The sequence below is a fragment of the Salmo salar genome, chromosome ssa22 (genome assembly GCF_905237065.1).
Source record: "Salmo salar chromosome ssa22, Ssal_v3.1, whole genome shotgun sequence".
Lineage (NCBI taxonomy): Eukaryota > Metazoa > Chordata > Actinopteri > Salmoniformes > Salmonidae > Salmo > Salmo salar.
The window spans coordinates 11326313-11353033 of NC_059463.1; the positions used below are offsets into that span (position 1 = coordinate 11326313).

The window sequence follows — 26721 nt, forward strand, 5'->3', positions numbered from 1 at the left end:
TTGGTATTTTCAAAATACAAAATACTTTTATATACCATTTTTATAGTGGTTTGTATTTTGTGGCTCCCTTTCACCCTGTGTTGGTATTAGAAGTCTGATAGGACTATGGTGTTGATAAGAGCGTCTGCTAAATCAACTAAATATAAATGTAGATGTAAAAATAAATAATTGAAAAGCATGTTGAGTATTATTCTAATGAGCTCTGCCCTGAAACAAGGCCAATAATATTACCCAGTGTACTTTGCAGTTAATTTTGGTATGTTAATTTTCACATATACATGTACTTTTTGGTCATTTAGCAAAGGATTTCCCAAACTCAGTCCTTGATCTTTAGGGTATTTTGTATCTGTATTTTGTCATTGTATTTTGTAATTTTTGCTTTTTGGGTCTTCAGACAGGGGGACGGTTCAGAAGGTGATTGTCCTGCCCAGAGATGACCTGCAGACTGAGGAGCTGGTGTTGGAGGAGGTGGAAGTGTTCAGGGTTAGTCTCTCTGTATTATTTCTCATTCTCTTTATTTCTCTCTCCCTCTTTCTCTCTTTGTAGTATCTTTCTATTTTTGTCCATTTATTTCTTTGTTCATTTGACATGCCATTGCACAAGATTTAGCTATTTTCATCCGTAGTCTCTGGAGTATTCCTCAGATGAGAAACATTTATTGTGATGGAACATCTTTCCAACTTCCATTCTTCTCTTATAAAGATCTGCTGCTATCTTTTACGTTTCAGGTGCCAACTCCCATAACCACCATGAAGATTTCATCCAAAAGGGTAAGCTGAACATGTCCACGGTCTGATGGTTCAGTGCACACAATTTCAGAATTGTGTCTTCCCATAAAATATCCCATAAATCAATGCAGAGTGTAAAAAGTGAATTCCAAAGTCTGGATGACGCAACATTTTCCCACTTGGTCTCTCTTCCTCTCTCACTCTCTGCCTCTCCGTCTCTTTCTCCCTACAGCAACAGCTGTACGTGGGTTCAGTGTTGGGCGTGACCCACCTGGCCCTCCATCGCTGTGACGTGTACGGGGAGGCGTGTGCTGACTGCTGCCTGGCCCGGGACCCTTACTGCGCCTGGGACGGCAAATCCTGTACCCGCTACTCCGCCTCGCAGAAGAGGTGAGTTCCAAGAGAGTGTGTTTGTCTTTGTCTGTTGCTCATCTGTCGGGAACGACAACCCTTATCAATATAATGTTTTCCATCATGGCTATACTATTTCATTTGTCCTATTTAAAAATAATAATAATAATATTCACTGCACATTTTCAGTTTGTGGAACGTAGCGTAGTTAACCTCTTTTTATTTGGGGAATGTTGATCTGACCCCTCTAGGCGCAGCCGTCGACAGGATGTCAAGTATGGCAACCCAATCCGCCAGTGCAGAGGCTATAACTCTAACGGTGAGCTGACAAGAACATTCTAACGTACCCCAAAATAGACACTCAAACAGTGCCGAATTGTTCACTGTGACAGAAGCAGTACACACTAGTGTCATATGTCACTCATGGAACGTGAATGCGGTTGACATTTCTGCTGAGGAATAATTGACTGATTTGGTCGGTTACAATAAGAGACATTGAGAAATTACGCCTCCAACGTGTTTGAATAATGTTTGTGACGATGCTTTGCTGCAGCCAATAAGAACACGCTGGAGATGGTGCAGTATGGGGTGGAGGGCAGCACTACGTTCCTGGAGTGTCAGGCCAGGTCCCCTCATGTGTCTCTCAAATGGCACCTGCAGAGGGAGAACAGCGACAGGAGGAAAGAGGTGAGTCAGGAACTCTCATCCCACTGCAGCTATGTACTGTATTGGGTCTTCTACTGCTTGACATCTAAAGGATAGGTTGACAATCAGAGGGACTCCTTAGTCATTGAACAATATGGCCTGCTGTTTGTGGAGAAAATGGTTGCTAAATGAGTGCAATGATAAATGAATGGCGTCTCGCTCTCCCTGCTGTTAGATCCGCTCTGAGGGCCGGACTGTGAAAACAGAGCAAGGTCTGCTTCTGCGTTCCCTCCAGTCGTCCGACAGCGGCGTCTACCAGTGCACGTCCACAGAGAAGAACTTCAAACACACGCTGGTCAAGCTGCAGCTGGTGGTCCTGTCCAGCCGCACGGTCAACAGTGTCCTGGTGGAGACGGGCAACCCGGCCCTGCCACCCCTCCAGTCCAGCGCCTGGACCCCCAGCGCGGGTCAGTACAAGGACCTGCTGACCATTCTGAGCCAGCCAGAGATGGGTCTGATCAACCAGTACTGCCAGGACTACTGGCAGCTGGGAGAGGGCAGTCCAGGGGACCCCATACTGGCCATCAGCAAGGCCCGGGGACTCAAGGAGCTGAAAGAGCAGAAGAAGCCCCGCAACCGCCGGCATCACAACGATGAGAATAAGCACGAGGACGACAAAGATGAGCACACCAACCTAGCCGAGACATGAGGCCCCTGGACTTACACCACAGGCCGCACACTAACCCCCTACACCCCGACACCCAACCGCTCTCTCCCTCTCTGCACACCCCTCCAAAAATGGGAAAGACTTCAATTTAAAGGATTCAAAAACGGAATAATCAAAAGCAACCAGAAAGAGAAACCACTACAAATAGCAAAAATAGTAAGCAACAAACAGATTCTTCTTAACTGTTAAAAAAAAGATGCACAGTATTTATTGTAGGTTGTACATAGTAAGATTCTGTGGATTTCTTTGTACTTAAATAGAAAACAAGGCTTTTTTTTGTGAATAGGTAGCTCTGTGCAAATATTATTGTTATTATGATGCTATTATTGTTGTTAGTGTCATTGTTTATTACAAATTGTGTTATTATATGGCAAAGATCTTTATGTTCTGTCTTTTGGAGGAAGCGCAGTAAAACGTTGAAAAGACATTTGAAAGTGTAAATATCTCCAGCTGTTTGGACTCAGAAGAATGCCTTCAGAAAGGTTTTGGTATGTTAGCTCCATGTTGGGTCCATTTGACTGCTGGCAGTATGTAGTCTTTGAGGTGGGAAGAGTCAGATCACTGATGGAGTGATGACCCAGAACCTCCCCCAAAGCCACGATGGACATTTAATTCCCACAGCCAATGGACTATAAGGATGACACTTCATAGCATTTCATTGGACGCGCAGAGAGATGAGGAAATGCCCATAGGAGACTGCAGCTTTGAGTTGGTCCCACGGCCACAGAGAGACACTAGAGTGAAAGGTCTGGTGGGAAATAACGCCCTCTTCCTTTGCCCGCTGAACTGACCCTGGGGTGAAACAACTGACCCTGGGGTGACCCCAAATCCCCTCAACCCCAAATCCACTGTGTTCCACTCTTCTTGGGCCATGTGGTCCAATATGGCTTTCTGTCTATCCCATATGTTACATTTGCATTCATATTCCCCGTTTCCTCCAGAACTAGTTGATGTGTTCTGTTTGTGTAGAGTATCTGTAAATATAACACTCAATGTTGTACCATTGAGGCCATGATGGTTAGAATAAGCTGTTTTTTTTTTGGGGGGGGGGGGGGGATTGTTTGTTGTTATGGGATTTAAATAGCATTGCCTTCTCTTTGTACACCATTGTTCAATTGAGATTAAAACGTCAAGCAGGCAGCTAAATCATTTGTGCCAATTTGATTATGCGCAATTATGACAAGGGATAGAGAACTTTTTCACTTCTTGTTGAATTTGGTCCCATTCTCTTAGTTTCCAAACTAAGCCGTAAATACACTGGTTTGCATTCCAGCCATTTCCCGTTCTCCTTATGGGTTCAGTTGTTTCATAGGAAATGTACTTAACATTTCTAAACCCCTCCAATCGTCCCATGTAGTTTAATCTCACAGCTCTCTTAGTAATGTACCGTTAGTCCACATTGTCTTAAATCAACTAGCGCGACGATTCCGCCCGTACTGATTTGTCAGTTGAGGGACTAGCATCGCGTAGGAGTGACGCCACCTGACGTACGACAACGGTTAGCCCATGTAAGTCACTAAAGCGAAAGTGCATGAAGACTGTTTTCAGTGTTCTCGTTTGACTGGTTGGAGAGGGACACCGTAGCTTTCTCGGAGCTGTTATGTTACATAACTCTCACTATAGAATTTAAGCAACTTCTCTGATCAGCCGGTGTTGATGGCATTCTGCCTGGAAAGGTGTCACATGCCACAAATGTGTATCGCGGAACGTCTCCATGTATATAGCTACAGTCACTAGAATGATCAGCTCTTGAAAGCACACGCCAAACTCTTTGGGACGGTGGCTTTTCATTGTGTGCATGAAATGTATAATGTCCTGTTTATGATACTAGTTCAACAAGCTACAGTATGTTGCTGCGGATGTCTCTCTTGTTGCGGGAACATGGGAATCATGTCAGTGCAAGGAAAGGCAGATGGACTCATACCCTAGTGATGGAATATTCAAAACACAGGAGATGTACACTGAGTGTACAAAACATTAGGAACACCTTCCTAATATTGAGTTACACCTCACCCCCTTTTGCCCTCAGAACAGGCTCAATTCGTCTGGGGACTGGACTCTACAACGTGTCGAAAGCGTTCCACAGGGATGCAGGCCCACGTTGACTCCAATGCGTGCCCCAGTTGTGTCATGTTGGTTGGATGTCCTTTGGGCGGTGGACCATTTGTGATACGCAGAGGAAACTGTTGAGTGTGAAAAACCCATCAGCATTGCAGTTCTTGACACAAACCGGTGCGCCTGGTACCTATTACCATACCCTGTTCAAAGGCACTTTTGTCTTGCCCATTCAGCCTCTGAATGACACACATACACAATCCACGTCTCAATTGTATCAAGGCTTTAAAATCCTTCTTTAACCTTCTCCTCCCCTTCATCTGCAATGATTGAAGTGGATTTAACAAGTGATATCAATAAGGGATCATAGCTTTCACCTGGATTTACCTGGTCAGTCTATGTCATGTAAAGAGCAGGTGTTCTTAATGTTTTATCAACTCAGTGTACGCCCCTATGTCTCTTTCGCTCTCTTTCTCTCTCCCTCTCTCCTTCTCTCTCTTTCTTGCTCTCTTTCCCCTCTCTCTCTCTCTCCAAAAAGGTACAATTGATTAGCATATTTTAAATATATGCATATTTGGTTATTTTTTGGTATGGGTTAATGAGGGAAAATCAGTTAAGATAACATAAAGCACAGTTGATGTTATTGTAATGACTTGTGTAAATTACTCTATCCTTTCTCCTTTCTCATTGATGTTGCTGACTAAAAAAATTAAAGCTCTATATTTTATAAAAACAGATCCTTTTTTTATATTCATATGATGCACGGATATCTATATACAGTAAGGGAACATAGAAAGGTTTTGGGTCTCGTACACTGGCCTTACCCCTTTTATTGTGTCAACTGAATCCTAATTGGTTTGTGCTTTGACGGTAGTGGCTCTTCCAACTACCAAAACTGAGTGGTGGAGTTGAGTGAGAGTGGATGAGTAGGTGTCTCTCTCTTTCTCTCTCTCCCTCCGTCGCTCAGAGGACACAGCGAGGATTAGGATCTGTTGCCGTCTTCAGATTGAGGTCAATGCGATCTGTCAGGTGAGACGGTAAAAGCCCCGTAAGTACCTTAGAGATCCCACCCCTCAATGGAGAAAATACAGTATCCTCAACGTGTTCCACAAGCGTGAGCTGACTATCGTATGTTGTAGAGTCCCTGTAGTCTTTTGCTAAACGGTGATGTCAGCCCTGGCATGAAAGGCACCGCTGAAATACAGTGAGCCTCTAAAGCGTAGGACAGTGAACACAGCAATAACTACCCCTGCCCTGCTATAGACCAGACTAGTGTTTCTACAGACAATAGGAGCTATAGGTGAGCTTCTCATAAACAAGCGATAACATGCGTCATTGAACATGCTTCATGAACCACACTGATCAACTGTACACCTGGTTTCCTCTTTCTACCTCACTTACTACTTACTGCGGCCTTTTACTCCTCCTGGAACACAGGCCAGTGGGTAAATAGATGTCTTTCTAGCTCCCTCACTCTTATCAGGCAGCTGAGGACAGAGTAGACAGATAAGCACTTGAGCCGATGTGCATCTTCCGCTGAGCACAGCAAAGTCCCCCTAAACCTCAACCTAAAAAAGGTTAGGTCACTCCTACGCCCATGTAGCCCCCGGCCTCCCGCTCCCTTTCCCCCTGCCCCAGGAGTCTCCTGTCCTTGTGCCCCATTGGCCATCGCTGATCAGGTGGACAGAGGATGCCCAAAATCTTCTCTAAGACTCGAAAACACTCCATCATTCGCCTCTCCCGCGTTCCTTAGAAGCAGTTGACGTGCCAGCTGCGTATTTGACGGCGCCAGTCGGCCCTCTAGACGATCAGCTAGGACTTTTTTCCTGTTTTTCCCCCCGTCGTTTGGTTTTGAGCACTACAGGGCCGAAGCCGGCGCGTGAGGATGGGGGCCGGAGCGAGTGCAGAGGACAAGCACTCCAAAGAGCTGGAGAAGAAACTCAAGGAGGATGCAGAGAAGGACGCCAGGACAGTCAAGCTGCTGCTGCTGGGTAACATCTGCATGTCTGGTCCTCTTGCCCTCTGCTCTGGGGAATGGCCTGGGTTGAGGGTGTTCTATGGGGTGTCTCATCATAACCTGGTATCCTCGAGACTATGCACAAAATGACGTCTAGACTCTAAGGCCCTATATGACTGTCCAGTGATCGGCTTGTATCTTATCTGGTCAAAGGTCTATTGTTTCCATAGCGTATGTAATAGAAATGTGAACATTTTGTGAAAAGCAACTTTTTCCTCTGTCGTTTTGCTTTGACAGAGATGAGAAGATAATGTCCGTAGTATTTTTATTTGTATTTATTATGGATCCCCATTAGCTGCTGCCTTCCTGGGGTCCAGCAAAATTAAGACAATTTATACCATTTTAAAAACATTACAATACATTCACAGATTTCACAACGCACTGTGTGCCCTCAGGCCCCTATTCCACCACTACCACATACCCACGGTACAAGATCCATGTGTACGTGTGTGTATAGTGCGTATGTTTATCGTGTGTGTGCATGCACGTGGCTGTGCCTATGTTTGTGTTGCTTCACAGTCCCATCTGTTCCATAAGGTGTTTTTTTATCTGTTTTTAAATCAAATTTTACTGCTTGCATGAGTTACTGTAGTACTGTACGCCTTTCCATGGTCTGTTTTGGACTTGGGGACTGTGACGAGGCATCTTGTGACATGTCTTGTGGGGTACACATGGGTGTCCGAGCTGTGTGCCAGTAGTTTAGACAGACAGCTCGGTGCATTCAACATGTCAATACCTCTCATAAATACAAGTAGTGATGAAGTCAATCTCTCCTCCACCTTGAGCCAGGAGAGATTGACATGTATATAATTAATATTAGCTCTCTGTGTACATCCAAGGGCCAGTCGTGCTGCCCTGTTCTGAGCCAATTGCAATTTTCCTAAGTCCGGTGGTGTTGAATAATTCAGATGTGTAGACAGAGACAATGTTATCTTGTCTCTTGGTATTATATCATTCATCGTTAATCACCCAGTTACAGCCTGGTCTCATAGACTAGACATAACATAGTAAATGCAAATCCGGGACACTCAAATTAGTATGATAAGTTACGTTTGGTATGGTTACATAAGACAAATGGTTAAGGCAAAAACAAAAGCAAGCTAGTTGGACGTGTGGGCGTATAATGCGAACATCCAGCAATCCAAATGTTGCGATTTCAAATCTCATAATGTCTAACTTTAGCTATTTAGCAACTTTTCAACTACTTACTACTTTTTAGCTACTTTGCAACTGTTAGCTAACTCTTCCACTAACCCTAACCTTAACCCTTTTAGCTTACCATTCCCCTAACCTTAACCCTTTAACCGAACTCCTAAACTTAACCCTAACATAGCTAATGTTAGCAAGCTAGCTAACATTAGCTACCTAGCCAGAATTCATAATATATCATATGTTTTGCAAATTTGTAAGATATTATACGAATTGTAATTCTTAATATATCATACTAAATGGGTAATGGACATTCACAACTTAATATATACAATATGGAGCGTAACATATAATAAATGGAGTGTCTCTGATTTACACACAGAATAATAAGAAATGCTCTGAGACCAAGTTGGTTCTAAGAATGGTCCTAAACCAAGTTGGATTATAATTTCAATTTTACCAGCCTTGCAAACACTATTTTCATTGAAGAGATAATTATACAAATTATTTTTCATAATTTTGTCTTTATTGGGGATGAATCAAGGGAAATGTCAACGATAATAGGATTATTATGCCAAATACATTTACCCTCTTGTAGACATTTGCTAAAATAATTGACTTATACTGCTGATATTCAGAGGCACTACATTTGGATCAGCAACATTGGTGAGACTAAGCATCTGTCTCTATGTAAAGGCCAGAGGCTGTAGCTTATCCACCCCTGGCTGTCACATTATTGTTCTAAACACTTTGGTAATTAATCACCTCAATCTCCTGGTAATCCTAAAACAACAACTGTTGCATTACAGAAGGTTTAACCTCACACTACTGCACACACACATGCCCTACAGCATAATTACCCCAAGACAAACCTATTATAGCTCTACTGACCCTAACATCCACCCTCGACATAACACCCTGCACCAATACTTCATGAACTAAGGTCTAGATTCAATCAGAATAAGTGTTAACCTGCGATGGCAAAAACACTCAAAGTTGATATTTCGTCAGTGTCGGAACTGCATTGGAGCCGTCAAACCGGTGAGCAGCTGCTCTTGCGATCATTGACACGAAGACACACCAGCCCCACTCTCGTTAGAAGTTCAGAACGAAAAAGTGGAGACTATACAGAAATAATGATGCTCAACTTACAAAATCGTTCAGAACGAAGTAACGAGGATTTCTATTGAAGGACCTAAAGGATGAGAGGGTGAGAGAGAGGCAGTGGGAGGGAGCACTTTCATGTCATCAGAAACTTGATTAGGGCCACAACATGGATTGTAAATCCCTGAGGTGTGGTAGCCATGTAATGAGCAAGTGGAACACATGCAAATTCCAGGTGGTGCTGCTGACATAACAACATTCAGCATGTATAGGACTCAGTTATCACAGTTATCACATTGACACTGTCCCTGAGGGGCCTCCACAACTCATAGAAACTCTAATGGAAAGTAAAGTAGTGAGTGTTTCTCACTGGCCCTGCAATCAATCAATCAAATTTCTTTTATAAAGCCCTTTTTATGGAAGCAGTTGTCATAAAGTGCTTTAGAGACTCGGCCTTAAACCCAAAAGAGCAAGCAATGCAGATGCAGAAGCACAGTGGCTAGGAAAAACTCCCTAGAAGGCAGAAACCTAGGAAGAAAACTAGAGACGAGTCAGGCCATGAAGGGTGGCCAGTCCTCTTCTGGCTGTACCGAGTGGAGATTTACAGAGAACATGTGGCCATTAAGGCCTCATCATTTTTCAAGACATTCAAACGTTCATAGATGACCGGCAGGGACAAATAATAACCATGATGGCTATAGAGGGCACAGCAGGAGAGTGAGTCATACTGTATCTCCGTGACAATAAAGTTCTTCCTGCCATCAGCTTTGGAGGGGCTTAGGAGAGGAGTAATGAGCTTGGTGCCCTTGTGTGGATCATCTGTGGGTCAGGGCACACACCGATTCAACAGAGGGGACCATAACACGGCAGGAAAGAAAATGGAGGGAATAGTAGGAGAGGAAAAGAAAGGGGAAAAGTGAAATGGAAGAAGGGAGTACACTTTGGGACCTGTCACTCCAGGTCTGTAATCCAGGTCTAAAATACTTTAACACTGCGGCCCAGTGGTCATCTTTGGTATTGTAAATGTGAATCCTGCTTCCTACATACAGACTGATCTACACACCCAAAACCTCACCATGCAGCAGATCACGGTCTCTTACCACAGGCTACCATTTCTATATACATACCTGAGATCTAAATAATTGTACTGCGTGTCACTAAACCTTTTTCCCCCACTTGTGTATAGGTGCTGGAGAATCAGGAAAGAGCACAATCGTCAAACAGATGAAGTGAGTCTGGTGACACTATTGTACCAAGTGCAATATCATAAAACATATTGGTGTCTCAAAGATCAAATGTCAACTTTATTTGTGGCTGCTTGTCTTCTCGCAACAGAATTATCCATCAAGATGGTTACTCTCTTGAAGAGTCTATGGAGTTTGTCACCATCATCTACAGCAATACCCTTCAGTCCATCATGGCGATTGTGAAGGGCATGACTCAACTCAACATTGGCTACGGTGACACCGCTCAGCAGGTAGCTACTGTACACTGACTGTCTACAGTACACTATTCAGACAGGTGGATTATATAACATACCCAAGCCAGGCATCATATTGTTTGGGATATGACATAAAATCCTTTGACAAACTGAGTATAGTGAGCATGATGTGTGTCTTTGCGCTTGTGTGTGTCTGTAGGACGATTCCAGGAAGCTCATGCACCTGGCAGACACCATTGAGGAGGGTTCCATGCCCAAAGAGCTGTCTGACATCATCATCCGGCTGTGGAAGGACACTGGTATCCAGGCATGCTACGACAGGGCTTCTGAGTACCAGCTTAACGACTCCGCTGGATAGTAGGTTCTCTCTCCTGGACTGGACCAACAACCATCCCTGTTCCCTTTCCCCCATCCCTATGAAACCATTACCATCATATCTCCATAGTAAACAAAGGGATGGTTTCCAAGACTAAAATGCTCTTTCAAATTGAGAATCTCCATTGAGAATGCTTTTTAGTCCAGGGCCTGGCTCTGTATCTGGGAAACTAGCCCTAAGATCTTTGGACCTCTTGCTAGATGTTTATATAGAGAAATCGTTAATCCTATATTAGTGCGTTGATGAACCAGACGAAGGAAGGAGGTTGTTCCTCTCTCTGTGTCCCACCTAGCTATCTGAATGACTTGGAGAGGCTGGTCCAGCCTGGATACATCCCCACTGAGCAGGACATGTTGCGATCAAGAGTAAAGACCACTGGTATCATAGAGACCCAGTTCGGCTTAAAAGACCTCAACTTCAGGTGAGGCTAAAAATACAACGAAGTCTGCATTAATCCCCATTGATCAGAATCCCCAAAACACTGAAAAGCAACATTTCTCTTTAAGTAATCCAATGAACTCAGATGACAATAACATATTAACAACATTGTAATAACATTGGCGAGCAACACAATGACATCTGCAAGCGCTCCCTCTCTCTCTCTCCTGCAGGATGTTTGACGTGGGCGGCCAGCGCTCAGAGAGGAAGAAATGGATCCACTGCTTCGAGGGTGTGACCTGTATTATCTTCATCGCTGCTCTGAGCGCCTACGACATGGTGCTGGTGGAGGATGACGAAGTGGTGAGATACATTATCGTCACATTATAGACGCTAGATTGAAGGAGTCACTGTTGGACGAAGTGAAGAGACATCACGATCAAAGAGGGTAGATTGAGGTAGTCACTGTGGCACTGTAGTAGTAGTGTCGTGGTCAAATGAGCTTTTGTGAGCCCTCGGAGAGATGAATTGCAGAGAAATTTGTTTCATAAGCATGTTTCATGCACGCAATCCATTTGTCCCTCTTTTCTGAATGTGATTCTCTCCTGATGAAGAACCGAATGCACGAGAGTCTCCACCTGTTCAACAGTATCTGCAACCACCGCTACTTTATTGCCACCTCCATCGTACTCTTCCTCAACAAGAAAGACGTCTTCACCGAGAAGATCAAGAAGGCTCACCTCAGCATGTGCTTCCCCGACTACGACGGTGGGCTCACAACAGCAGATCTGTCACTCTGGCCTATTCTCTTTGGAACACACCTTTGTTTTCCCTCTCTATGTTCTTTTGATGTTAGAGCAATGTCAGAGGTTAACTATTGCATACTGTGTTTGTCATCCATAGCCTAAGACAGCACTGATTTCGTTTGAGTCTTTTGACAATATTGTAAGTATTATTTCCCTAAATGTTGTTTGATTCCCTGTAGGCCCCAACACCTATGAGGATGCTGGCAACTACATCAAACTCCAGTTCCTGGACCTGAACTTGCGGCGAGATATCAAGGAGGTCTACTCACACATGACCTGTGCCACAGACACAGAGAACGTCAAGTTTGTGTTCGACGCCGTAACTGACATCATCATCAAAGAAAACCTAAAGAGTTGTGGTCTCTTCTAAGAGCCACGCCGTATAGGTGAGTGGAACTCTTCTGGCCTAGACTATGATACTGAGAGAGTGTCTGCCTCTGGGATGGTACTCTGCCCATTGAATCACAGAGTCCCATAGTTAACTATAGTTTACCCGGAAGATAGCTCACTAGGAATTAGCACATCATTTCTCTGTCACTCACCCCAATGGCGCACGCCGTCTGTGATTTCCACTAAACACTCCTCTGTTTCAGGGTGTTGGTTTACCCCTTGAATCCTATCCCCTTCCCATTTCAAACTGCGGGCAACAATCTCCTCAAGAAGACCAACACAGCGACTGTCTCTGGAAGCTGCCATTCACAAATATGATACCACACACACACACACACACAGGCAAACGCAGCATCATAACCAAAGACATCTCAGTTCATTTGAGACCTGGAAAATAGGTGTACTGTCAAAGTAAGAGGATCTATACTGTACAGATTTATGTTAAGTCAATCATAGTCAAGCTATCATCCTTTGTTAAATGTCTTGAATAGGAACTCCTTTTCAACGCAGTGCTATGCAACCTGTAGTTGAAACATCGGCGCCTGTCAGCAGAAAGCGCTTCTTCTTCCCCCAGACACTACATTTGTATAGGTGTAAGGCAATGTATCATCTCTATGCTTCAGTAACTGGCATATAAAGCCATAAGAGATGGACACGAGATGGCCTCATCACCTGCAGACATATTTCAACTTGTGTTACAATAAGTTACAAAGCCCATTCATCAGCAAAAATGGGTTGTATGTGTAGAACAGATATTGAGCTGTACGCATAGTGGGCACAATATGAAAGACCTCAAGCTACAGGAGAGGACCAATGACATGTAATCGGACCAATTCATTCTAATATGTCAAACATCACAGAATTGTAAAGTTGAAGGTAACTTGTATCTAGAACTATTTCACTGATGCAGTATTTTTATGGATGTAGCTTGGTCACAAACTAATTTGAATACCTTGTAGGTCTTTGGGCCACATTCTGTACAGAAATAAAACATGAAATGTTAATGTGAAATCAGAGATTAAGTTAAAGCTTCTGTAGAAAACTAACCTCTGAACTAATTACTAAATAAATTCACCTCAATATTGTCACATTCTGTACTTTGCATTTATTTCAGACTATTTTTAAAGAGATTTCTGACATGAAGAGAAAACCATTCTTATAACATTGTCTGAACAGTATTGTAGAGGAGAAAAATCATTAGTTAAAATTCAAGATGGCCTAAGAGAAGAATGGTTAAGTCCTGATTAGTTTATCAAAAGACCAAAATAACTGAGAAGGTTCGAAGACAAATGGAGGCAAAACAAGATGTCGAGAAGATCATCTTTAACAAAAACCATCAAGAATTCACTCCCAGAAAAGAAACATGACATTTGTCAATCCCTGAGTTTCCTCTCCACATACAGGTACTTCAAACATTCTGCTAGCAGCATTACGGGATGGTTATCGATGGGAAGGACCATTTGCTTCCACATACACATACTGTATTACTACGTACTAAAACGTTGGATATACAGCTAAGCTAACAGGAATGTGAACAAAGCAGTACAACCTGCATACTCAACAGGAAATATATCCGCATGAGTGTCTGACATGATATAGCCCTTTCTTGAATAGGAATACTATGAATAGAGATGTATCATTATCGTTCAGTGGAGACATGCCACTCTTACACAGAAACCTTAAAAACATTACACACTTTATGGCTTTGTTCAAACATACAGGTATGACAGACTGACCTGGCTATGTGCCGTGATCCGTGTCATTAATATTGTACTAAAGAGGAATGACTTCCAACAAACAGAACGGTCTCAGAATGGAATAGCCTATTTCACGTCATCAAGTCAAGTCTGTATTAATAATGAACCAAAAAGCCCAAGGCACTATTGTCCATGTGATTGTGTAAATCTATATATCTCACTGTCATGGCACATAAAATGACATGCATACATCTGCCTATTGCAAGGCCATTGCATGATAGTCAGAGATGCATATATCACACATTCACCTCACAAACGTAATATTAATGAATGAAAAAAAAGATAAAAGCTGGATGACTCCGAAGCGGAGGCCTCTGAAAATGTCTCAGTTGAAAACATAAGAACTGTGACATTCCAAGAGGCCTTTGGAAATCCCAAGCAGTGAGGCACTAGTCACCCTGTGTAGGGAGATCTATTTTTGAGTAATACACAAACTAATCTCTGGACTACAAACTGGACTACAAACCTGTATCTGGATGGCACTGTTCCCTCAACCCAAAAATATTTCACAGATCAGCTGTACGTTCAGAACACCTAGCTACAGACCCACACCCAAACATTAAATCCTTCATTGCTTCGTTCATTTATTCCTGAAGCAAAAAATCCCAGTCGCACTGGCACCAACCTCGACGAGTCACACTCAAATATTTTTTTTTAAAAGTCTCCTTTAAAAAATAAATGTATCCCTCTGAACACTAAGTGATGCATGTCATAAAACAATAACGCAAAATATATATATATATATATATATAATTCAAAGGTGTTCTAGAGAGTTGGTATTGTCCACCTTGGTCCTGAGCAGCAGAAGAGTTCGGAGTGGGGGTGAGGCGAGACGATAAGGGTCTATTCCCCTCTGTCCTCGTCGCACAACAAGCTGTGCCTGAGTGAGTCTACTGACTGGGGACCCATTCACACCAGTGTCCCATTCACAACACCTCTCCTCCAAGAGCTCAAAACAGTCCCACCATGTGATCGATCTGTCTCATGTACACACTCTTCAGAGGCAGAGAATACCTCCGCTCCTCAGGGATCCGGTCACACTGAAGAGAGGAAGCAGAGGAGAGCGGAAGATTTGTACAGAAAAAAAATATTATACACAAGTAATCTATCAGCAATCTAACTCTGCATATTTCACATATTTTAGCATAAAGAAATGTACGTCATTCATTACTGTATATTTTAAAGTGCTGTACTTGATCCTGCAGGCAGCGTCATAGTAATATGTATTTATATATCAGAGGGTCATTACGTTGCTATTGTTAGAGAAAGGCCCGTTGGAAGTTTCCTGATCTGTTACCACCTTCTCACAGGGGGACAGGTCGTTCCACTGCTTCTCCCGAAAACGCTTGTCGATAGGCACTACATGGCCCTCCGTGGTGAAGATGTACTTGTTCTCGGATTTGTGCAAAGGGTTGTCATCATCAAACAGCTGGAAGGAGAGGGTCATAGGATTAACTAGAAGGAAAGTCAGGTTATATAAGCTTAGAAAAGCCTATTCCAGTTTCTGACCAACAGGGCAAGAGACGGTTCAGGTACATACCAGGTATTTTTAGACAGAACAGGTTTTCAGACAGTACAGGTACATACCAGGTAAAGGTATTTTCAGACAGTACAGGTACACATACCAGGTAAAGATATTTTCAGACAGTACAGGTACACATACCAGGTAAAGATATTTTCAGACAGTACAGGTACACATACCAGGTAAAGGTATTTGCAGGTCTCGCTGAGGAAGAAGCTCTCCATGCGATCCTCTTTGGACTTGTCCACCACGTGATGGAGAGTGGCATACCCACACCTGCCAAATACACACATCCGTTTAGGGAACCCAGGTGTGACGTCAAGTCAGTAGAACGAGACATCCTAAAACACTCTAAAGTTGTGTTTTTCCAAGATCCGACTCATACCTGACTTTGGCATTTTTTTCTAGGCTCTCTAGGATATCCATTCCGACGTGCAAATAGAAAGGATTCTTGGTTGCCTGGGAGGGGAAATGAAATAGCTCACTCAAAGCAGCTCATAACATTAAAACAGACAAACATTGTGTTTCAAATTAATGTTAACCACTCTTGGGGAGGTGGGACGCTACCGTCCCACCCACGGGACACACTATTCAACAGCCAGTGAAAAATCAGAGCGCCAAATTCAAAACAACAAAATGTCATAATTCAAAGTTCTCAAACATACGACTATTTTACACCATTTTAAAAAGGTACACTTCTCCTTAATGTAACCACATTGTCCGATTTCAAAAAGGCTGTACGGCGAAAGCATAAAGTTAGATTATGTTAGGACAGGTACAACACAAGAAAAACCACACAGCCATTTTCCAAGCAAGAGGGGTCACAAATACCAGAAATTCAGCTAAAATGAAGCACTAACCTTTGACGATCTTCATCAGATGACACTCCTAGGACTCAATGTTAGACAATACATGTATGTTTTGTTCGATAAAGTTCATATTTATATCCAAAAACAGCATTTTACATTGGCGCGTGATGTTCAGAAAATATTTCGCCTCCAATACTGCCGGTGAATAAGCACAACAATTTACAAAAATACTCATCATAAACGTTGATAAAATATTAAACTGTTATTCAAAGAATTTTACATAACCATCTCCTTTATGCAACCGACAGATTTCAAAAAAGCTTCACGGGGAAAGCACACTCTGCAATAATCTGAGTACGGCGCTCAGAAACATACACTAGGCAATATAGATACCCGCCATTTTGGAGTCATCTAAAATCATAAATAGCATTATAAATATTCACTTACCTTTGATGATCTTCATCAGAAGACACTTCCAGGATTCCAGGTCCACAATAAATGTTGTTTTGTTCGATAAAGTCCATCATTTATGTCCAAATACCTCCTTGTTGTTTGCGCGTTCAGTAAGCTACTCCAAATGTAGGAAGCGCACCCAAAATTTCACGACGAAGTAAAAAAAAATTGTTATATTTACGTTCGTTGAAACATGTCAAACGTTGTATAGCATCAATCTTTAGGGCCTTTTTAACTTAAAACTTCAATAATATTCCAACCGGACAATTCCAATGTCTTGAACAACGTTTTGGAACACAGCTACCCCTCACGTGAAAGCGCACCAATGAACTCATGTCCTTTCCTGAGTCACCAACTTCCCGGCCTTCTTGTTCCCTCTCTGTTCACTGCAAAAGCCTGAAACTAGGTTCTAAAGACTGTTGACATCTAGTGGAAGCCTTAGGAAGTGCAAAATGAACCCTAAGTCACTGTGTTGGATAGGCAATGACTTGAAAAGACTACAAGCTCCAGATTTCCCACTTCCTGGTTAGATTTTTCTCAGGTTTTTGCCTGCCATATGAGTTCTGTTATACTCACAGACATCATTCAAACAGTTTTAGAAACTTCAGAGTGTTTTCTATCCAAATCTACTAATAATATGCATATTCTAGTTCCTGGGCCCGAGTAGTAGGCCGTTTAATTTGGGTACGTTTTTCATCCAGCCGTGAAAATACTGCCCCCTACCCTAGAGAAGTTAAGCACTGGTACCTGGTACAGGAGATAGGTGGACTCCACCAGTTCTGGCCTCAGGGGGTAGAAGAGCACGTCAGGTGCCTGTAGCTGCCAGTTGTATCTCTCCGGCAAGGCACCGAAGCGCTTCCAGATGGCGTAGTAGAATGCATGCAGGCAAATAGCCTCCTCCACATCACCATTCAACACCTGACGTGTACAACACAAGGTCAGAGATCAACACAGGGAAAACATCATCATCACAAACAGTAATAACACTGTCAGGATGAACATACAACATTTATTGGGACAATGTTGTCTGAGGACATATGCAGGGCTGCGCAGCTCCCCATTCCCAGAGAGAGAGGTGTCTACCAGGAGGCCAGGGAAGAAGGCCTGCAGGGAGTCGATCCAGGTGTTCATGATCTGGCCGTTGAACATGTTCACATTGACGTAGAGTGGAGGGTCCCCTTCTCCTTCGTTACATGACTCCCTCCTGCAGGTCAACAGGGGAGAAGGCTCTCAGACGACATTGTCATACACATTACCTTTACAGAGCGTAGATCAACACTAAACAACACGCCGCCACATTACCAATATACCAACACACACTCATTAGAACATTGTGTACACACACAGACCATCAAGTCAATTCAAGCACAGGACTGACCCTCTTCTCAGGTGGTTCTGGATGCTCTCATAAGAAGCTTGGAACATCCGGTAATCCTCTTTCTCTCCAAACAGGATGTACGACTTGAGCAGGTACTCATAGAACGAGTCCATCCCTGCTCCCAGGCCACTCTGCTTGCTAACCCACTGTCCCGTTTGGATGTTCACCACATTCCCTGAGAGTTAAAAGAGAAAAGGTAACCATTTGACATGCAACAAGGGAAAGACGCTGCTACGCAGAAGCAAACATCTACGTACAAACATAGACCACACAAAAAAAAATGGATCCCTACTCACCTAGCAAACCCGTCTCATTGCTCCTCAGTTTCCACAAGGCTCGGACAGCCCGTCTGGCCACCCACTCGAACGTGGAGTCTCCAATCAGACGGCTGAGAATGCCAAACTCCACCAGCAGGGAGCCAGCCCCTGCTGTGCAAGTCTCATTGATGCTGTCTGGAGGGACACCACTCTTCAGGTTCACCTGAGGAAATGAAGTGACAGGGCGATCCAGTCACTGAAGAACATTACAGTCATTTCAATAGGGCATAGTTGTACTCGTAATATATTGTAAACAACAGGTGAAGTAAATGTCAATGAGACATACTGTAGTGGATCTCTGTGGATGTTTAATAGTCTTAGGATCTCCCTCCACCCCTGTTTGGTATTTCCCCCCCGTCTACGAAACCAGGACTGTCAAATCGCTATGAACCCAGGCAATATCAGGTCATTAACTATGCAGCTCTCCTCTCCTCTTACCCTGGGGTAGGGAATGCCTGTGCTGGTGTTCTCGAAGGCTGGCAGCAGGCGTACTGCCAGGTCGTGGGCCAGGTGCAGTAGCTCATTGTCATAGTCCTCCAGGCCCACGTTTCCGAAGGGATGCTTTGGGTCTGTCAGGAGGATGTGAGCAGAGATCAAGCTACCCAGGATCCTGGAGGGACAAAGAATTCAACGAATGAGACAACCATCAAGTGATGTTAGAAGGTAGTCCTCGGTTAGGCATTTAGATGCGGTTCAGAGAAATGCATTGAACTCTGCTCCTACCACCTAGATAAGAGCTACCATTGCCCTACTTTTAAACAACACTTAACCAATACCTCATCTACAATCACAACAGTTGTATTGCTTTTTTTTTGGGCCACTTGTGAAGACAACGAAATGTTCTTTGTGGATTACTGAAACGTTAGCGGCAACTCCACCGCGGTTGTAAATCTGTTTGCGCCATCTTTATATCTGTAACTTGACGCTAAGCTAATGAAACAAATTTCAGTCACTATTTGAAAGGAATTACATGTATACCTGATGTTAGCCTCAAACACCTGCACAGTGGAGTCCTTGTCGAAAGAGACCGTGTCTATCACCAACTTCACAGCTCTGTGAAACTCTGACACATTCCCCAGTACCTGGAATGAGAAACATGATCAGGATCATTAAAAAGACCCTTGACAGTAAACTGTTTTAGCAATACCATTCCCCTAAAAAGCCCAGAAAAATAAAACAGGAATACAGAGTCAGGCTGCTTACCAGTAAGGTGTCAAGGGTGTCAATGAGTGTCAGGGAATAGTTTCCCAAAACATCATTGATGTTGATGTTTGACCTGAAAAAAAAACAGCAATGAAAAAGATAACAGGCTTGACAATAACCGAGGGCCATGTATATGTAGGCTATATTGCAAGCACCAAGTTATTAATACTGGGATCACATTCAACAAGTTAAATGGATTGACCGTTTCAGTAGGAGAGAAATTACGTTTTGTCCAGCTGTGCCTTTTCTTTGTGCCTTTTGTTATCAGATTTGAAAGAATGTCAAGGTGTGCTGTTTTAGCCAATCAGCACCCAGTATCCAAACTACCCGGTATATAAAGGCAATAATAAACTGGGTGGTTCGAGCCCTGACTGGCTGACAGCCGTGGTATATCAGACCGTATACCATGCATATGACAAAACGTATTTTTACTGCTCTAATTATGTTTGGTAACCAGTTTATAATAGCAATAAGGTACCTCTGAGGTTTGTGGTATATGGCCAATATACCACAGTTAAGGGCTGTATCCGGGCCCCCGCTTTGCGTCGTGCATAAGAAAATCCCTAGCCATATTGCTTAAATAGAACCCTTGCCTGGTCTCCAGGCAAATAGAACTATATTTACTTAGATATTTATATAACTTTAACCAGATCAGTTAGCAACTCCTGCATGACAGACCGATGCAAGTTACACTAACCACAGTTACCAGACATCAGTCAGAATGGAAATGTTGAATGGACAGTTGACACCTTTCAGCTAGTAAAACAGGGTAGTCTACCAACCTAATACATCAATCAATCCAGAAAGTTATCGTGCACACACATACCCGTAGCCTAATGATCAATTTCACGTGAGTGTTACCAGATTGGTTCTAGGCCTAGCTATCAGGCTATAGATGACTCACGGGTTGAGAACGTCAGGCCCTCTCCCTTGACAGTCAATGGGATTCAGCTCATCCTCGGGAAAGGCATATTTCATGTAGTTGTCATATCCAAAGTAGAACATGTCTTTGGCCATGCCTTTCATCTTTATCTTGAGTGTGTCCGGGAAGGAGCTATATCTCCTGTCATACTCGTCCCTGTCCCCCTCAAAGAGGCTAAGGTAAGACTTCTTAGGTGAGTCCTCTTTATTGGCACAAGAGGTCCTGCATTGTGCGTCTCCATGGCCGTGTAGTCGTTGTGACCAGGAATTGGCCTTTGCTGATTCCCCATCATCTTGCTTAAAAAGTTCTATTTTGTGCAAATTGAAATTTAAATTAAGTGGGAAGTTGAAACCCCAGCTAGGTCCCAGTCCAAACGCTAGCCATAGCAGACAACTGACAGTGAGTCTGAGCACGACGAGAGCAACCACTATTGACCTCCATTGCATATTTGCCCTGGATCGGTCTTAAAAACCATAGTTCAATTTGACAATCCTTTGATGAATAGATGGCTGAATTGTCTTCTGTGTATTGCTTACAAGCCACCTAGGCAGCCTGGCTGACAAAGTCGACAGCGCACCACTCTTCCTGTCAACAAAACCAGCCCCTCCCCGGTTCCCCGGTGTGATTGGAGCTCCAGTCACATCGTCATCAAGAAAGAGGGGGCCGGCGCGTTTCAGCAATTGGCTACCATGCATGTCAGTTTTGCTGTATGTCATGCAATGTAACTTTAGAGCCAATAGAAAATAGCCACAAGCATGAAAAAGTAGTGGGGGCAGAGACAGGCGGTGTCAGAAAATAACATTCGACCAGAAAATCACATAAGCATACTTTGCAGTCAGAACAAATTACATCACATAGTTTTTTGTTTTTACTATCTGACATTTGTTTGTGCATCCGTTTGAGTTACAATCATAGCCTACCAGTCATCTGAGATTATTGGTACAATTATTAGTCCAATGATGAGTGTAGACTAAATCAAATGTTTTCCTTAATTTTTATTACAAACTTACTAAGCACAGCTCAACCCTTCTTATCCACCCAGATTTAACATAGACACCATTAATATCTTTCATTTTCAAAAGTGTGCCACAGCAAATATTGCAATTTGAGTGTAAACACAACAGTACAATGTCTCAATTAAAAAGCATGCCTTTTTATTTCTGCAATATATCCCAGTGGTGTTCATTTTGTATTACTAAGGTAAGCACACCTTGCATGCTGCTTTACTTCAGGGATGAGAGGTATTGCACAAGGCACTTTGAATTCTGCCACTCTCTCTCTCAGCTCATAGACCACAGAGGACATCATTCCACTGAGGCAAATTCAAAACAAGGCTGATAACCACACAACCAACACACTATAGCTTTACCTTCAGTACATTCAAACTTTTCAAATATAATCATACGCTCATGTCAGTAAAAATCTTACCAGCTTGATATGTGTACACACTTGGCTGCTGAGCTATTTACTTATTTCATTGCTCTCGTTTCAAAAAATATTAGAAATGTCCTCAAAATAAACATTTGGATTTGGCAATAGCCATAAAAGTTACAATCTGACAAACAGGAGGGGAACCTGGAAGTCCCAATGATGTATATAAACATGTCTATATACTTTCTTCTAGCGTCATACAGGACTGTCTGGAGAACATGTATCATGATTAGAGGCCCCAGTGAGTGGCTGAACAACCCCAATAGCATACCCTGCACTAGTGTTATAGAGTTGGGCTATTGGGCTTACAGACCTGGGAAACGTCTGTCGTGCCGCCTGAAGAATGCAGAAGGCAGACTGAATCTCTCTGTTCAGGACACTGAAGTAGCCCCTCTTGGAGGAGGTGTAACACCGATTCTGTGACTCATGGGCCTTGGAATATGATATAGACCAGGGGGTACCATCTTTTAGTACTGCAGTAGTACGAGGGGTTGTGGGGATAACAACAACAGCGGGGCACAAGCAGCACAGTGCAGTAACTGAGTTGGAGGGACAACTATACATCAGCGTGAGCAGGGTGTGGCATGAGGGTAATATGGCAGATGGAGCTGGGAGGGTACAGTTCCGGTACATTCAGCTTCTCCGAGATTTTGAGTGTTGGATGAGCCACTGCAGTGTGATATCTGGAAGGCAGGAGAGGGATGGGTGGGGGGGGGGCAGCGTGAGAAACAGGAGAGACAGCAGGTGAATGGGTGAAACAACGGACACCTATATAGCCACTTTGGGTTGTAGTGCTCTCTCCTTCAGCTTTCCACTGGGACACAAACAAAACCTGTCACCATCTTACTCACCTATGTTGTCTTTCTCTTTGCAGGAAACAGAGTAGCAGCAAATCTCTCTGTCTTGAATAGCTGCCAAGTTCCTGTAGAAAGGAAGCGGTATAGAAAACTGATATAACCTGCTAGAAACTGTTGAACTAGCCAGCAGAGGGAGCTGGTTCATTTTGAAAACCTGCATCATTTCTAATAGCAGTACAGTACTAGTGACCGAGAAAATAGAATGCAGTGTTTCTCAATGGAAAACGAGGGCAATGGTTCAGTAAGAACGACGCTTCTATTAAAAAGAAAATGGCAATTTTTTTTTATCATAACTGCTCCTCCTCTAAAATAAAACCATTAGCTCTTTGCTGATGTGAGATTAAGATAGACATGTTTAAAACCTCCAGCAAAGTAGCCCTTTATAAAAGCAAACTTCATGTTCAAGAATGGTAACTGTAATCTTCCAAGATAGTTAAGGTCATAAATATATACACTACTGTTCAAAAGTTTGGGGTCACAGACATTTTTCCATTAAAATAACATCAAATAGAAGGCCAGCATCCAGGAGACGCCTCTTCACTGTTGACGTTGAGGCTGGTGTTTTGCGGGTACTATTTAATGAAGCTGCCAGTTGAGGACTTGTGAGGCGTCTGTTTCTCAAACTAGACACTCTAATGTACTCGTCCTTTTGCTCAGTTGTGCACCGGGGCCTCCCACTCATCTTTCTATTCTGGTTAGAGCCCGATGTTCTGTGAAGGGAGCAGTACACAGCGTTGTACGAGATCTTCAGTTTCTTGGCAATTTCTCGCATGTAATAGTCTTCATTTCTCAGAAAAAAAATAGCCTGACGAGTTTTAGAAGAAAGTACTTTGTTTCTGGCCATTTTGAGCCTGTAATCAAACTCACAAATGCTGATGCTCCAGATACTCAACTAATCTAAAAGGCCAGTTTTATTGCTTCTTTAAATCAGGACAACAATTTTCAGCTGTGCTAACATAATTGCAAAAGGGTTTTCTAATGATCAATTAGTCTTTTAAAATGATAAACTTGGATTAGCTAACACAACGTGCCATTGGAACACAGGAGTGATGGTTGCTGATTATGGGCCTCTGTACTCCATAAAAATAAAAAAATCTGCCGTTTCCAGCTACAGTAGTCATTTACAACAACAATGTCTACACTTTATATCTGATCAATTTTATGTTATTTTAAATGGACAAAAAAAATAAGTGATTTTCTTTCAAAAACAAGGACATTTCTTAGTGACCCCAAACTTTTGAACGGTAGGGTAGATTAGAAAAATAACACTAGAAAATGTGACTAAGTCATTGTGTGTGATATGAACGTCTTTCTCCTGCTACCATATTAGGGTACCCATCTTAAAGTGAATAAGCGCATCCAAGGTCACAGCATGGAAGAAAAATGAACAGCTCTTTTGTTTAAAAGTTAGGAAGCACAATGTATGCCTAAATCTAGTTATTGCCATAATCTCTTGTGGAAAGAAACTGTTTCCAGCCGTTTGAACCATTTACTTTGTCATTCATGTTTGTTTTATTTCGTCCTTTACCTTTGCTGTATTATACCTTTTTGACTTCATCAATATCACTTGGAATTGATTTAGTGAACTACACTGTTGGTTAAGGGCTTGAAAGTAAGCATTTCACGGTAAAGTCTACACTTGTTGTATTCGGCGCATGTGACAAAATAAAGTTTGATTTGAACACCCAGAAACTATTGCTTTGTTTTACCATTCATCAACTGGAATCTGTGTGACAAACCTGGACATTCTTTTTTGTGTGAGTAATGAATTACATTTGAATTGCAACAAGAACAAAACGCTCAAGACTCTCAATTGGGGAAAAGTGTTTGAACTAGTCCTTGTAAAAGCATCTAAAGAAGTGGCCTTTTGAAATGTTAGAACCTAGCCACTACAGGCCCTAACTCACAATGGCAAGGCAAAATGAGAGGGACTCTTCTGTCATTCTGTTAGAATTAGAGTTGTTAAACTACCTCAGCTCAGATGCATCACAGATTACTGCTGTGGGCTTACTGGTAGGGAACGACTTATACCAGTGCTGTAGTCGAGTCCCAAGTCCCTTGTACTCAAGTCCGAGTCGAGTCACTATGGCTGAAGTCCGAGTCACCAATGGTCGAGTCAGAGTCTATCAATTTATAATAGGTCTTATTATGCAATTGTTTCTAGTCGCAACAGAATGTCAGTATATCGCCACTCCCTCATGAAAACCCCCAACCAATTTACTATTGATCACTACCTCAGTTCTACACTCAATACCTGTGTTTCAATACTTATTTATTACATAAAGGAATGATAAGTCTGGCTTTCAGCTACTTTTTTTGTAATCGCCCACTCATTTTTTTGTAGATTTTTTTATTGCAGTGAAAACTAAAAAGGGAGACTTGATCGAACCTGGCTATGGAATGCAGGGGGAAAAGTGGAAGGATAGAGCAAGACAAGAAATTCAAAGACAGCCTACTTTTCTATATTCAAGGGGAGAGAGAGAAAAATAGCTAGACTGTTGTTTTACTATTAAAACCTCAGGATGTAAGGTCTCCTTTTTAGAGGACCTGCATGGTTCTGGTACCAGTTCCGATCAACATTTTAGCTTATAAATCGATCTGTGGATACCGTAGATCCAAATTGTTCCCACTGACACAGTATTTCTTCTGAACCTGTGACGTATGACGTAAAATCTGAAACCCCTTGAAGCTGGGATGTCCCTCCTACCGTTTCATTCGCTCTTCCGACTGTCCATCAACTCCTGGCTGAACCCTTCATCACAGCCACAGACAAAGCACATTCCTGCAATTGTTACATCATAATGCAGCAGGAGAGAATCGTTTCATCATGGTAGCATATTCGGAGATCGATTTATAGCCCTTAATCTAAAATAATTCAGATTTTAAACAAGAAAAACACTGTCACAGATGGACAGGATTAATATGAAATGAAATGTGAGTTCAGGAAGCCAAGCTAGGTCTCTGACGTTCTAAGCGATGCGGAGAGGCGTTTTGATCGAGAGAAACCATTCGAAAATAAGAAACTGTTCTCGAACACTAAACACACAAATATGTACATATTGTACAGTTAAGGAAGTTAGTCGTTTTATAATTACATTATGCTATATTTAGAAAGCATTGGTCTTATTCATAGTTTTGTTGAATAAGTAATGCACCATAAAATATTTCATATTTTTATCATTTGTACTCTGTACTTGAGCTTGTGTCCTCAAAAGTGAGATTTTAACCTTTCTTGGAGTATGCAGCATCACTAGTTATTGTTTATGGCCCTCTCATGATAAATTATTACTTTAGGGGATGACGTAGATGACATTTGATGACATTTAACTGGTTAAACGCGATACGATTGTTTTCAATTTCGTAAAGGAGTAGGCTGGTGGTTAGGAGGAAGCAAAAGTTGTTTGCGCAATATGTAGCCTTTGATCGGAGGCGAAGCAGAGCCTGCCTGCCCACAAACATTTCTTGCTTCCCCAGCAACTCACCAGCTGATGTAGGCTGTGTATGCCTGATTTGGCATGTCCTTTCCACTGCTAGAGGACAGAACCCTTGATGCTATGCACAACCCAGTGCTGCTAATATTCTGTGTAACATAGTAGCCCATCCAATCAAAGTGCAAATACCGAGAAGTCATGAGAAGGCATGTCTGAGTCACCAATGGTAGAGTGGGGGGGAAAGAAGGAAAAAAAATAAAAAAAATAAATCAGGACTCGAGTATTACAACACTGCCTAATAACTTATCTTCATACTCACAGTTTTTCAATGAGCTGCTTCTCGTCGAGAGCACTGGGGAGATCTCTTTTGTTGCCAAGCACCAAAACCTAAAAAGCATAACAGTTTAGATCTTGTGTGGCAGAAATGTCTGCTGACTGATCATATAAAGAAACTCCCTCATTTGCATGTGTTCG

General features: G+C 42.6%; 4 protein-coding genes across 8 annotated transcripts in view; 2 read left to right on the plus strand and 2 right to left on the minus strand.

Moving 5' to 3' along the window:
- LOC106582759 (semaphorin-3F) overlaps nucleotides 1-5239 on the plus strand; it is an 80407-nt gene extending 75168 nt beyond the window's left edge. For 2 of the 4 annotated variants that reach the window (XM_014166156.2, XM_014166158.2), the window contains 6 exons: nucleotides 395-483; nucleotides 729-770; nucleotides 961-1118; nucleotides 1316-1398; nucleotides 1633-1766; nucleotides 1960-5239. In XM_014166156.2, the coding sequence (XP_014021631.2) occupies nucleotides 395-483; nucleotides 729-770; nucleotides 961-1118; nucleotides 1316-1398; nucleotides 1633-1766; nucleotides 1960-2433 (980 nt within the window). In that variant the 3' untranslated portion in view covers nucleotides 2434-5239. The remainder of the gene's footprint in view (nucleotides 1-394; nucleotides 484-728; nucleotides 771-960; nucleotides 1119-1315; nucleotides 1399-1632; nucleotides 1767-1959) is intronic. The other 2 variants (XM_014166157.2, XM_014166159.2) reach the window with 1 other exon arrangement.
- A 944-nt stretch (nucleotides 5240-6183) lies between these two features.
- LOC106582761 (guanine nucleotide-binding protein G(t) subunit alpha) lies at nucleotides 6184-13255 on the plus strand. The gene is made up of 9 exons (XM_014166162.2): nucleotides 6184-6497; nucleotides 9963-10005; nucleotides 10112-10253; nucleotides 10417-10574; nucleotides 10886-11014; nucleotides 11205-11334; nucleotides 11586-11739; nucleotides 11957-12163; nucleotides 12371-13255. The coding sequence occupies exons 1-8, from the start codon at nucleotides 6392-6394 to the stop codon at nucleotides 12145-12147; spliced, it is 1053 nt and encodes a 350-aa protein (XP_014021637.1). The 5' UTR covers nucleotides 6184-6391; the 3' UTR covers nucleotides 12148-12163; nucleotides 12371-13255.
- Nucleotides 13253-21131, minus strand: edem1 (ER degradation enhancer, mannosidase alpha-like 1). Of its 2 annotated transcripts, none has more exons than XM_014166161.2 (12): nucleotides 20511-21131; nucleotides 19607-19679; nucleotides 19382-19485; nucleotides 18842-19013; nucleotides 18383-18566; nucleotides 18087-18261; nucleotides 17792-17912; nucleotides 17456-17626; nucleotides 15832-15905; nucleotides 15626-15722; nucleotides 15225-15353; nucleotides 13253-14964 (listed from the first exon to the last, which is right to left on the minus strand). In XM_014166161.2, exons 1-12 carry the CDS (start codon nucleotides 20972-20974, stop codon nucleotides 14875-14877), a joined length of 1854 nt encoding a protein of 617 aa, XP_014021636.1. In that variant the 5' UTR covers nucleotides 20975-21131; the 3' UTR covers nucleotides 13253-14874. The 2 variants fall into 2 exon arrangements, with proteins under 2 accessions (XP_014021636.1, XP_014021635.1); XM_014166160.2 differs by having other exon boundaries at nucleotides 15174-15353.
- Nucleotides 21132-21662: 531 nt separating this feature from the next.
- Nucleotides 21663-26721, minus strand: part of arl8b (ADP-ribosylation factor-like protein 8B) — a 28644-nt gene continuing 23585 nt past the window's right edge. The window contains 3 exon segments of the mRNA NM_001140582.1: nucleotides 21663-22642; nucleotides 22811-22881; nucleotides 26567-26634. Coding sequence (NP_001134054.1) covers nucleotides 22593-22642; nucleotides 22811-22881; nucleotides 26567-26634 — 189 coding nt within the window. The 3' untranslated portion in view covers nucleotides 21663-22592.